General features: G+C 40.6%; 1 protein-coding gene across 17 annotated transcripts in view; it reads left to right on the forward strand.

Annotated features, from left to right (window-relative positions):
• The window catches only part of EYA1 (EYA transcriptional coactivator and phosphatase 1), a 334,821-nt gene that overhangs the window by 256,683 nt on the left and 64,563 nt on the right, over positions 1–13,575 (forward strand). For all 17 annotated transcript variants that reach the window (XM_066378892.1, XM_066378893.1, XM_066378895.1 and 14 more), the window contains 2 exons: positions 1,874–2,013; positions 3,359–3,442. In XM_066378892.1, the coding sequence (XP_066234989.1) occupies positions 1,874–2,013; positions 3,359–3,442 (224 nt within the window). The remainder of the gene's footprint in view (positions 1–1,873; positions 2,014–3,358; positions 3,443–13,575) is intronic.

A 13,575-nucleotide genomic window follows, 5' to 3' on the forward strand; every position in this document is an offset into this window, starting at 1 on the left:
GTGCTCTAGTGTTTTGTTTAAGGCCACTATGTCTTTGTTGATTCTCTGTTTGGATGACCGATCTAGAGTCGTCAGCGATGTATTGAGGTCTCCAAGTATGATTGTGTTTTTGTCAGTTTTTGTTTTAAGGTCAATAAGTAGCTGTCTTATATATTTTGGTGCTGCTTGGTTTGGTGCATATATATTAAGAATTGTTATGTCTTCTTGATTCAGTGTCCCCTTAGCCATTATGAAATGGCCATTTTTGTCTCTGAGTACTTTTCCTGTCTTGTAGTCAGCATTATCCGATATGAGTATTGCTACACCTGCTTTTTTTTGGATGTTATTTGCTTGGAGTATTGTTTTCCAGCCTTTCACTTTGAATTTGTTTTTATCCTTGTTACTTAGATGAGTTTCCTGTAGGCAGCATACAGTTGGATTTTCTTTTTTAATCCATTCTGCTACTCTGTGCCTTTTTATTGGTGAGTTTAATCCGTTTACATTTAGTGTAATTATTGATACTTGTGGGTTCCCTATTGCCATTTTATATCTTGCTTTCTGTTAGTTTTGTGTCTTGTTTGATCCTTCTCTTTTGTTTTTCTATCTTTTGTTTTTATTTGGTTGTATTCCATACATCTTTCCACTGTTGCTATCTTTTTTATCTCATGTGCTTCTGTGGTGGTTTTTTCAATGGTGGTTACCTTTGAATAATGAAAAGGGTCCCTACCCTGTTCATTGTAGCGAACTATTTTGTGAGTACTTTTGCACTCCATCGTCCTTTGCTACTGTTAATCTCCATCTTCTCCCCCTCTTTCTTTTTGTTGTTGTCACAGTTTAAATTTGGTTTTATTGTGTTCTTCTTGGAGCTTTTACTTGTGGCATCTGGAAGCTCCAAGTATAGGTTTTTCTGTTTCTGGTTGAAGATCTTGTTGAGTTTTGGGGGAGATTTATCGGTATCGCTTCCTACCCCGCCATTACTCTGACGTCATCTATATCTGCTTATCTTGCTGCTCCCTGTTCTCTCATAAAATGAGGGAGAAAATGGAGGTTTTTTAATTAAAAAGAAACAACAGCAGCAACAGCCTCGCCTAGTGATCGCTTCCCCTGCCCCAGAACTGACTTTTCATTTGTTTCCGTGGACCAGAGCTTTCTGTAGGTGTGAGGGCAGCTGCTAAGGGCTAATGTGTGAACCTCTCCATGTGGCCAGGTTCTGCCCCTGGGAGGAAAGAAACAAGTGCAGAGGTTAGGGTGGGGGGAGGACAGTCTAATCCAGTGGTAGTCAACCTGGTCCCTACTCCCCACTAGTGGGCATTCCAGCTTTCATGGTGGGTGGTAGCCGAGCAACCAAAGTATAAGTAAAAAGATAGATTTAACTATGGTAAATTGTTTTATAAAGATTTATTCTGCCAAACTTAGCAAAAATTCGACATAAAGTACGTGGTAAATAATTATTATTATATACTTTAACTTGCTGTAACTCTGCTTTATAAATTTTATAAAGTAAAGTTACTCCCCTACTTTATAAATCACCATTACTATGGAACCAGTGGGCGGTCAGAAAATTTTCCTACTAACAGAGATACAAAAGTGGGCGGTAGGTATAAAAAGGTTGACCTGGTCTAATCATTGATATCACAAAATCTTTAGGCAGCTTAGTATGACCTGTTGTCTTCAATTATATTCTAGTTATTTCTGATCATGTATTTTTTTCAAAACAAGTCTTGTTATCAAATATCTCGTAAGTGATTTGCCAATGAAAGCAAAAGGTAATGTAGCATTTGACCAGAATGAAGTGTATTCTATTCTCCAAACTTGCCTGTGAATTAAAACAAGTTTAATTGTGGCCCCATGGTGCTAGAACCAAGAGCTGACCATGCTTCCCTTATTTCTACAGAGTACAGTACAATTCACAGCCCATCCACACCCATTAAGGATTCAGACTCTGACCGATTACGCCGAGGTTCAGATGGGAAGTCACGTGGACGAGGCCGAAGAAACAACAATCCTTCACCTCCCCCGGATTCTGACCTTGAGGTACGCCATTGCTGGCAGCTGAGGACATATCAGGGCATCTTGGTGGCTAAGTCGTGGTTCTGTAAATTTGCATTGTCAACAGCAGTGACCAAGGTGTCCAAATGCTTTTGCTGCTGCTTGCCTTTCCATAGTAACTATAAATAAGGCATTATTTTCTCTCTTCCAAATTAATGATAGCTAAAGCAATTCTCATTTTCTCTCATTTCAACTAAGTTATGAAAGACACACTTATGTATGTTAAAACAGGAATACCTGGGAAGTTCTAAACTGAAAGGGGTCATCATCTTATGAGACCTGTTTTGGTAGAATTCAAAAGGAGGAGGGATCAGATAAAACCTTAAAGAATGGTGGGTTTCATAGCCTTGAATCCACAGCAGTTAAGTTTCTATTTTTGTTTTGTTTTTGCCAAAGTGAAATATGATGGTGGGAAACATGATTATTTTGGTGAAAAAGATGAGAATGTTCAGAAGACCCTCTAAGACTGTGTACTGGCGTGAGTGGGAATGGCAGCCTTCTGTAGTTTCTCAAAGAAAATGACCTTTGCGGAATGAGTTCTTCACATCCAATTCCAAATTCCCCTAGAGTGTGTCAAAGCTGTTGTGATGTATCTGCTTAAGTTATTAACTACCAGTATTCATGAGAAAACCAAGCAGGAACAATATATAACCCATCTACTGATAACAGCCCAATAGGTAACATTAGGTGAATGGATGATGGAAAGTTTTAGTTTTTGCGTACAACATTTAAAATATTTGGCTCCATAAAAATAAAACATAAGCCCTGGCCGGATAACTCGGTTGGTTAGAGCATCGGCCTGATACACCAAAGTTGCAGGTTTGATCCCTAATTAGGGCACATACAGGAACAGATCAATGTCTGTCTGTCAAATCAATAAATATTTTAATTAAATAAATAAAACATAAGATTAGCTATTTTAGCACTTCTTAATGAACAGAGAGCAGAGTGAGGAAAGGATGAATTGGGTGATGGTTTAAATTGAGTGCCTCTGTCTCAGCAGTTATAAACAGACTGGTTTTCACCCATTTGTAATTTCTTCAGAACTGAGACTGAGAAGCTCTTCCAGAAATAGAAAAGACATGTATTGTTATTTTCTCCTACATTTATATTGATGTTGCTGATATAATTATCTCCTTGTATCTCATCTGAGCTTATGGCTGAAGGAAAGTGGGGAGATAGACTTTGAATAGTTATATTTTTAAAAACTAGTAAATTTAGATTTTTCAATTTCCTTTATTTCAAGACTACCTAGTTATGTTGAAGTTAACTGAATACCAAGATGTCTCAAGCAAGGGAAAGATGCCCTGATTTGGTTCTTCCTTTGCAGAGGGTGTTCATCTGGGACTTGGATGAGACAATCATTGTTTTCCATTCCTTGCTTACTGGATCCTATGCCAACAGATATGGGAGGGTGAGTACCAGAGGCTTTTTCTTTCTTTCTTTTTTTTTTACTGTAGAATAACAAGGCCTAACATTGAATATTTTATCCAAATGAGAATGTGGTTAAACTTTAAATAATAAAATTAAAATCTGAAAAGGAAAATAACTTGGTGTATTCACATAGATATATATGTAAGGCAAAAAGATGCAAATGAACAAAAGAAGCTTTTTTATGGCCTTAAAAATGAGATGCAATTTAATTCATTCTTATTTCAGATCCCAATGAATAAAGGTGATTTAATGCTATTCTAGGATGAAATATTAAAATGTATAGATGACATAGGAAGATCTTTGGGTTGTATTTTTTTATTTGCCATGTCCTTTTATTATTATTTTTTATTCACAACATACTCAGTGGAGTAAATATTCACTTGCTATTGTCTTCAGTGATTAGCAGTGTTAGTATTTTATTTTCAAAGCACCTATGTAAATGTCTTTAAACTCCTCTGCCATGGTGCTTAATTTAAGTGAATGGTATGAAAATTGGGCCTCTGAAAGACAATATAACCAATACATTTATGTTTAAGTTGTTATAATACTTATCTTGGTCTCATAGGTAAAAAAAAATAATGTTAAAAACCACCTTATGTGAATAGACCTTCAGTTTCAACGTTCTACATTTTGGTTTTCCAAAACCTTCGAAAAGTATTGATATATTGTTTGATGGATTCATAAACCTTTCCCACAAAAAAATTATACTATTTGAAGTGTCTATAGGAGACCACTGAAATTATTCTGTGAATATGATATTTTTCATTTTTTAATCTTTAAAGAAATAATGTTACAGGTCTTAGACTTTTGAAGCTATTGGTTTGGAGTCTTAGAAACACAATTCTTAGGTTTGGGACTCCAAGTGTTTATCACAGTTTAGTGTTAAAGTTGATGCCCTTAAAATGAGCGTTCTGTCATTCCAGATCCTATCCAGGCACTGAGTGCTGAGTCAATAGAGCTTTAGTCAATAGAGCTGAGTGCCTGCAGTGTAGGTGGAGTCTGGAAGTGAGTGCCTGCGGTGTAGGCGGAGTCTGGAAGTGAGTGCCTGCGGTGTAGGCGGAGTCTGGAAGTGAGTGCCAGTGGTGTAGGCGGAGTCTGGAAGTGAGTGCCTGCGGTGTAGGTGGAGTCTGGAAGTGAGTGCCTGCGATGTAGGTGGAGTCTGGAAATGAAAGTAGGGCTTCCCAGTGCAGCTTTCCTTCTTGTCACCCTGAAGGTGCCTCATCAAAAAATAAAAATAAAGAATAGTCTGGGAAAATGCATACATATAAGAGTAAGAATATTCCACCATTTGAATTTCTGTCTAGAAATAAGGTATCAATAAAATACAATATGTTCCAGCTTATGATTAACAAATTTATGAGAAAAGACAATTAATAAAATTTCAGATTATAATGATAAAACCGTAGAATCAGTCATTCTAGGAAAGTCTCCAGTGGTCGACCAGCACAGTAAGGATTCAGTAAATATTAACTCTATTGCCTTCTGCATTATTTTTTATATCAATCCTATACTTTTATCACTGGGCATGGTGCTATTCCTATTTTTACAAAGATGACTTAAAAAACTAATTAAAGACTAATGCCTAAAACATCAACATGTAGCTAGTAAGAAGAATCTGGAAGGTCTTAACTAAACCATTATAATGTCCCTACGACTAATGTCTGTGGAAGAAAGCTGGCCCTTGGAGCTCATACGGAAGCATTGGAAAGAGTGTGCACTTAGTAAAACAACACTTGAAAAGCATCCAGAAAGTCTCAGGTTTTCAAAAGTTTTCTCACTAAGGGCTGAATTGATGCAGAGAGTCTTGTCTTGATCAGTTCTTTGTAGCCATTGAAAGGGGCCAGCTTAGAGCAAGGTGCTGAACATTCCATGACCTATTGACCTCCAATCAATCCTTGACCATAAATTATTGGTCTACCCATGGGGTTCACACCTAGCCTAGAAACTTCTGGCTCCTTAGAATTTTTCATTCAGATTCTCAACAGTATCTAAATGAAATATTACAAATACCATGAGTTTTATTTTTAAAAGTATTAACCATTAGTATTTTGAGGCGTCATCAGATAGTATTTTTTGTTTGTTTACTTTCCTCATACTAAGGCAGATGATAAAAAGTTTTATCTCATATAATTTCCAAAAGTCAAAATTGAATATTCTTTAAAGCAATGGTTTTCAACCTTTTTACACGTGGGGGCTGGTGAAAATAGAATTATTTCGGCTACCACTAAGGCAGAAATCACCCAGAGCATAGGCAGATTAGACTAAGGGCATAGGGTCTATCATCTTCATACAACATCAGGGTGGTTCACTCTTTCATGAACCAGTGTGAAATTTCTAGTGGACTTCGTCTGAAGACCAGCAATGGAAAACACTGCTTTAAAGTATGGATGATTTGAGATATTTAAATGGAAGCTTACTTATTTATAAGTTGACAGGGGTTGGGGAGAAAGCAAATCTAGAAAACCAAGTTAGGGACAATCTTCCTCAGCAAGACTTTGAGCTTGGGGTTAGAAAGACTAAAGAGGCTAGTGGGTCAAGCAACCATGAAGAGAAAGACTTTTTGGGCAAAGGAAACAGCAAGTGCGAAGGCAGAAAAGGGCTTGATGCTTGAGGGACAAAGAGGTCATGTGGCCCAGCTTGGTGATGGTAATGCAGAGTTTAGAGAGATGAGGGCAGGGACAAAGGGCCACCCAGCCATCATGGTCAGGAGAGTTGATCTCATTGTATATGCCATAAGATGTGCCATCCAAAGACATGTCAAATCTGCTTTGGAGTTTAGATGTCTTCAGCTGTGTGTGGAGAATCAAAGGTTGGGGTAGAGGAATGGGAGAACAGAGCGGGTGTTAGCAGTGATCTGATGAACTCAGTAGAAATGGAGAGAGTGGTTGGATTCTGGAGTCTGTTGCAGATAGGGAAGTAGATTTGGAAATGACTTGGCTTGGGCTGGTGGGCAATAAGTATCAGAGAGGAATGAAAAGATCATTCCAAGGTTTCTGTCCTGATCAACTGGCAGATAGTCCTATGGGAGTGGTGAGATAAGGAAGACCTAGTTTGGAAGGAATATGGAAAGTTTGGCATTGGACCAGTTTGAGATGTCTATTAGACATCCACGTGAGCCAGGCAGGGAGACAGAGGTGAGCCCAGGAGGGGTAAGGGCTGGAGACGTCCACGTTAGGGTCGAGAGTGCACAGCTCAGGGGCACAGCTCCTGATGCCCTTAGTTTGATTTCTTCCTAAACATTTATTGAGCACCTTCGTTGTGCTGGATGTTCAAAGTCAGCCTGTTGTCTCATGGTCTAGACAGGTTTTGAGGACAAAATTGCTCATTGAATCGTGGTCTGAAGCATGCAAGAAAGCTTGCTTAATGTTCTCTTCATTAGAGAACTTTAGAGTTGGGCAAAATTTGTTCTCAAATCTGATGATCATGACTTGTAAAAATCTGGACTTAACAAGGATTCCCCCTGACAGCAATAATAACTCAGATAATCAGAACATCCGGCAGCCTTTTGGCTCCCCCGAGGCCAAGGAGGGAAGTCTTAAAGCAGCACAGGAGCAAGCCTTTCTCAGAGTGCAGGTTTCGTGGTGTTCCTGAGCATTGTCAAGGGGAGCGTGGAAGGCTAGGCCTTCCTCCCCAGGCATAGAAAGAAATGAATGCCTGACAATGTGATAGCTGTTCTGTCTCCATGGGAACCAGATACTTGAGAAGTAGCTTAGTCACAGTAGCTTAGGCAACTCAATGAGTAGGCCATTCAGGAAGGGGACACAGGATCTGGTTGATATAATGCAAAATTAGGGCATGTTCCAGCAATATGTACAAAAAAAAGTTTGAGAATGTCCCACCTTCCATGTAACCCTAGCTCTGGGAAGCAGGCATGTTGGGTGTTACAAGGAAGTGTTGTTTTGTAACAGAGGTGATGGGAACGAAAGGACGGTGCTGGGTGCAGTGCAGGCTCAGCGAGGGGAAGGAAGAGAACAGGCAAATAGAGTCCACAGGTGTTACTATAAAGTAGGTGGTTGTTAATATCTGCCCCAGCTTTCTTTGTTTAACGCATTTTTAGAAATTGCTTTCAAAGTATATCCAAATTTCCCAATTTCACTGAAGAAAATAAGTCTTGATTTTTTTTTTTATTGAATGCTCTCTTTAAAATAGACAATATATTTTGGAATTTTCATGGAATCATTGTGCCTAGGTGAATTCTCCATGAACGTATATTAAACACTGATTTCCTCCTGTTAAAATAATTGACAGTATAATTTAGGTTAAAGCAAATACCCCAGACTTCTATCCCAAATAAGTATTGTGCTGATGCTCCAAGTATGACTCCCCTCTTGTGGGAGGACCCCCTAAGATATCTATACCCAATGGCTCAATTATTCTAATTCCAACCTTCTATTGTTGCTCATATGGCTTTGGCCTAGTACGCACCTCATTTTACACAAAAACCTACACACGAGCACTTAAGCCAACATAAAGTTTAGTCTTTTTAATTCTAGGTTCTACTTACTAAAAATTTTCTACGTGCCCAGGACTTGCTTAATTCAGTGTTAACGCTCTGAAACAACTACACCCATTTTACAAAAGAGGAAACAGAGGCTCAGAAGAGGTTAGAGACCAAGTATGAAAAATGCAAATACCATGACTGGCATAAAATAGATATTAACTATATTTTAATGTAGTTGAACCTTAACTGCCAAATACTTGACTCTGGCATAGTGGCCAGTGAGTAAGTAATATGTGGTAATATCTCCAAATTTATGAAGTGCCGATATGTGACATACCTCATGGTGTGAGGGAGAGAACATCAGATTCGAATTCAAATAGATCTAGATTCATATCCAAGCTCTGACTGCTCAGATTTGTTTTTCTTTTAACCTTTGGTAAATTATTTACTCCTACTTAGCCTGTTTTCTCATCCATAAAGTGGGCTACCTGACTTACAAAATTGTTTTAATAATTAGATCATATCAATTATACCTTCATAAAGCTGGGGGGGGGGAGGAAAGAATTGGGTTGTGTCATGAATTTGAAGGTCCCAACACCATGTCCTATGACAGCAACAACCCAATAATAAGACCAGCATGCGTCACTTATTATTGATCACATACCTGCCTCCTGAGCATTTGTTTTATAACACACCAGTTTTCTACCAGAATCTCGATTGCCATAGTGAGTGAGCATCAACTAAACCTCCCTACTGAGTATTACACTGTGATTGTTCAGTACTCTGATGAAAGAAAGGTCTGAAAGCAGTGTATCCCATGTCATCAGAACACTCCAGTTAGCCCGGAGAGACTGCTGTTCTTCCCCTGTTTTAGGAGGCAAAACTGAACTCCAAAATTTTGAGGAATGATGTCCTTTTATGGTGGTTGGTGAAGATGCTGAACGTTCAGCATGGTGCCACAGCAGCCAGATGCCCAGAGTCCCCCTCGGACTGTCAAGGGTCTGGTCTCTTAAACGGAATGATCTCTTTGATGAGACCTCCAGACCACAGGGTGGCAAACCTTTTCTGAAAATGGTCAGATAGGAAACATTTCAGGCTTTGTGGGCCAGCTCCTTGTCACAACTACTCAGCTAACATAGCCAGAGACAATATGTAAACAAATAAACGTGGCTATATCCCAATAAAACTTCATTTATAGTTCCCTTTTGGAGTGTCATGTAATTTTCTTGTGTCATGAAATGTCATTCTTCCCTAGGTTTTTACAAGTCTAGACCGGAGGTCTAGATCAGAGATTGACAGACCGTATCCTGTAGGTTAGATCCAGCTCCTGGCCTGCTTTCCTGGGGCCTTCAAGCAAAGAATGTCGTTTAAGTTCTTAGGGTTATTCGAAAAAAAGAATGTGCCTCCTGTATAGTCTGCAAAGCCTAAAATGTTTGTTGTCTGTCCCTTTAGAGAAAAAGTTTGCCTACCCCACTCTAGATCAGGCTCTAAACTTTGTGCTGATCAGTGTCACTCCTGCTTTCAGGGCACCAGGACACTTAATTCAGTGACAGCCACCCTGCAGCAGACTAGACCGTAAACTCGGTGCAGGCACCATGTGCTGGCATCTGGAGGCCCCCTGGAGAATATGTCAGCACATGCATTAGTCAGGGCAAGTGCAACAGCTGGGACAATTAGGTCCAACATGCTATGGCTCAAACACTATAGAGATTCTCTCCTATTTAATGATCTCAAGTGGGTCTTCCAGGTTGCTTGGTTTGGGCAATGTTAGGTGGTACGTCTAGGTTGTGCCATCTCACCAGGTAACTTCTGACGCATCCGTGGTCATTTTCATGAGCTTTGTTACCCACAGGGAGAAAGAGCAAGGAGGGTGTGAGTGGGAGGCCTGCTTGGCCCAGCTTGGGACACACTGCTGCTCACACAGCCCAGCACAGGGGAGGCAGGGAAAGGCAGCCTTTTTGGGCGCCCAGGAAGAAGCAGACGCTGAACTTTGGTGGGAGGTGGCAATGGCAGCCACTGTTCTCAGTTAAGAACTGTTTAACAAAGGAGTGGAAACCAAAGCACACTTTCGAGCCGTCCCAGTGGCTCTGGCCATCCTGGCAGAGCGGTGCCAGACGGCTGTGTGGCTAGTCTTCTGAGAGTGGCGGCTGGCAGTGCAATTCCAAAGGACGGGTCCCTGGTTCTCTTGTCTTCTTTGCTTGCATATCAATGCCAAGTTAGATCAACATGATGAGATCATTTATGGTTCCAAGTATAACTTTTGGATACTGTAGAAGGACATGAACTTTAAGCTCTCAAAATACACACACAGTGTTTCTGACCATCAGTGGACTTCCCGCCCGAGGAGCCCTCTGCACCCTTTCTTCGCTCTGTCCAGACAGGGCCTCTTCCTTGTCACTGCCGGCGCCTGCCTCCCAGCTGGCAATGACAGAGTGGTCCTCACCTAGTCCTGCTGGTTCTTGGACACTGTGACTTTAAGTGAAACAACTAACAAGGAAACCAATATGACCACAGGCTACATGATATAAACAAGAGTTAAGTTCCTACAACATATTTCTGATTGTAAAAACACCAAACATCTAAAGCTCCAAAAACCTCCAGTATTAAACACTGAAATAAATTTCAACTCTACAGACATTTAAGAGAGATTAAGAAAAACAAGATAATGATTTCCAACCTGATGATTCCAGTTCAGAGTCTCAGGGCCCAGAATGGTGCTCAGCAGCTCAGGGCCCCAAGCAGGACCCGCATAACAGATCCGCCCAATAGGACACGGTTCTGGGACAGGGCCAGTCAGATGGGAAGAATGTAGACGCCCCCATTCACCTCATGTGCACATCTTTGGGATGTGGGAGGAACCCCACGTCCTCGGAGAAGACTGTCACCAACATGGGGAGAATGTTCAGACTCCTCACAGACAAAGGCCCTGGCCAGGAATTGATTTTTTTTTTTTATCTTCAACATTATAATGAAATGATATTATTTGAGGACCTGCTGTATGTTACTGATAGGTATGTTCCTTATTGAAGAAAGCTTGGTCTTTCGTATTCATACATGTAAGCGGGAACACAGTGAACAGACAAAGTTCCTCACGGCTCCCAGCCACCTCCCTGTCCTGCCTCTACCAGCTCCGTTGGCCCTTGCTCTGTGCCCTCGGGAGAGGCCCCGTGCGTCCCTTAGTCTTGCTTGTTCTGTCTTCATTTTCCCCTCTGTAAGACGGGAGCCATCCCAGAGCTTTTGGGAGAACAATGGAAGGCATCTAGAAAAATAGAGGCACTCCGTAAATAAGAGTTGTTATTGTGTGCTTTGGGGTCCAGAGAAGGGAACGGCAGTAGTGACTATTGTGTGTCGCAGGTGGCAGAGAAGGAGGGGTCGGAGCGGAGCACAGTCCTGTAAGGAAATGATCGCCAGAAAGGCTGAGTATCTATCAAGTATATTTAGCAGATCAGACTTGTAGAAGATGAGCAGCAGAGAATGTGTTGAAATGGTAATAAAAACACTGTATCCTTTGTTCAGCTTTGACAGTTTACACTGCTATCTTCTATTAATTATCCAATTAGTTCCTTCTTTTTTTTCCAACGAGGAAACTGTGGCTCAGAAAAATTAAATAGTTGGCCCCGTGAAGCACATCTGTTAACTGACCACACCAGGAATATGATCTGGACTTCTGATTGGCCCGCCGCCCTCAGGGAGCACCAGGTGCCAGGGTTTTGTGCTGCAGGCGTGGGGATGCCATGAGCGATCCTCAAACAGTGGAGTGACACGCTGGAAGTGTCCAATTGGGAAGATTAATCTGATAGCGAAGAGATTATTGCAGTGCTCCTGCTAGGAAATAATAAAGGCCTAAGAAAATAGCTGTAACCCTAGGAAGGAAAGAGAGATAGGAGAGTGGTTACAAATGAAATCTCGATCGTTCTTTTGATTGGACTTAGCCTTTCTGCTGGCACTGCGTGGGCCCCGTGTGGGAAGGCCAGTTTGGCCAGGTCTGCTCTGGCTTTCTTCTTCTTCCTCCCTCTTTGTCCCCCTTCTTGGCAGTTGTCCTGTGTTTTGGGTTTAATGGGTTTTCTCCACAATCAAAACTAATCTTTGGAATGGTTAGGTTCTTTCTCTTATTCTCTACTTGGCTATCATTTTCATGATGTTGAAAGAGGGAGTTTCTTAAGTAAGGAGAAAATTAAAGCATTTGAGTGTCACATGTCTAATCAGCAAAAAAGGACCTGATTAGCACAACCACAAGTTGGGATTGTTTTTTAAATCATTCATCTAGTAGTTGAGCTGTGATTTATGTCATGTGTACACAGACCTCCATTGGTAATCCAGATTATTTCTTAATTGTTATTGGAACTACGCCCAGCTCCTACAAATTGGCATTTCTTGCCACCTGTTCCATGATAGGTCCTTATAAGATTGCATTTGTCATTGATGGCATTGATAACTTCAGACAGGTGGAAGGTGAGCCGTGGGACCTTTGGGTCTCATAGGTGGTGCACACTATTTACGTAATACTTCTAGTAATATTTTTTTAAAGAAATAATATTTTAGCATCTATTTTTTTTCTCTTCTCCCAGACGAGGAACCTACTTTTCTACTCCTACCAGTCATCCTTTCCTTGTGAACAGCCACGGGCCTTGGAAATGAGCCACTCCTGTAACCAGTGCCCATTCTTGTTTTTCAGATTCGTTTTGCCCAAAACAAAAGATCTTGAATGGGGAGAAATTATTTTATATGACATCCAGGCCCCGTTTGTGGCTGTAATATTAGCATTCTAAATAAGGTATTGTTTATGGGATCCAAAATGGGTGTTTTTTTTCTTTCATTTGATTGAGACCGCCCAATGCTTTGTTGTTGATTTGAGCATACTTGACAAGACTTTTACATTGACCAACAAATCAGTGTCACACCTCACTGGGCCACAACTCTCAGTAATTGCTTGTCAGAGGAGGCGTCGCTACCCACATAGGATCAGTGTGGACAGAATTTAGAAACCTTATTCTTTTTTTTTCATAAACTCAAAATGTAAGTACCGTATCATGAGTTACTAGTCACACTTTCTGAACTAATTGAATCATCTTCTAGTAACTCTCTAAAGGGACCAGAGGGAAAGGGGATAGGTAGATGGGATCAGGGAAGGGAAAGGGATTAGTGAAATTGCATATGCATAACACAGCGATATAGAGAGCAGGACAGCAAATCCTGGAGGGAAGGAGGGAAGGTGTTAAGGGGAGGGGGCAAAGAGGGCGTCAAGGGGAACAGGGGAGTGGGAGGGAGGGAGATATATTCGGTGGGACACTTGAATCTATGTAAACAGAATAAATTAAAATCAATAAACATTAAATTTAAAAAGATTAATCTTTAAATAGCAAATTTTTAAACAATATGGATTCTACTTTTTGACCCAAAGTAGAAGAGCAGTTCCTAGGAGGTTGGGTAGAGTTCATCTCATTGATGTAATAAGGTATATATTCACTAGAGATGCAAAAGACAGTTATCACTCATTTAAAATGTACTTATAAATTGAAAATAGTAATAGATGCAAATTTAAAAGCAAAATTAATTTGGGAGCTTTCGGGAAAATAAGCTCCCCAACACTGTAGATACTTTGTAGAACCCAGTTGCTGACTTAGAATGCTGTAGCTATCTAAGATGAGAATGACTTGGGTATTAAAATATTT

Source organism: Saccopteryx leptura, chromosome 3 (assembly GCF_036850995.1).
Source record: "Saccopteryx leptura isolate mSacLep1 chromosome 3, mSacLep1_pri_phased_curated, whole genome shotgun sequence".
NCBI classification, from domain to species: Eukaryota; Metazoa; Chordata; class Mammalia; order Chiroptera; family Emballonuridae; genus Saccopteryx; species Saccopteryx leptura.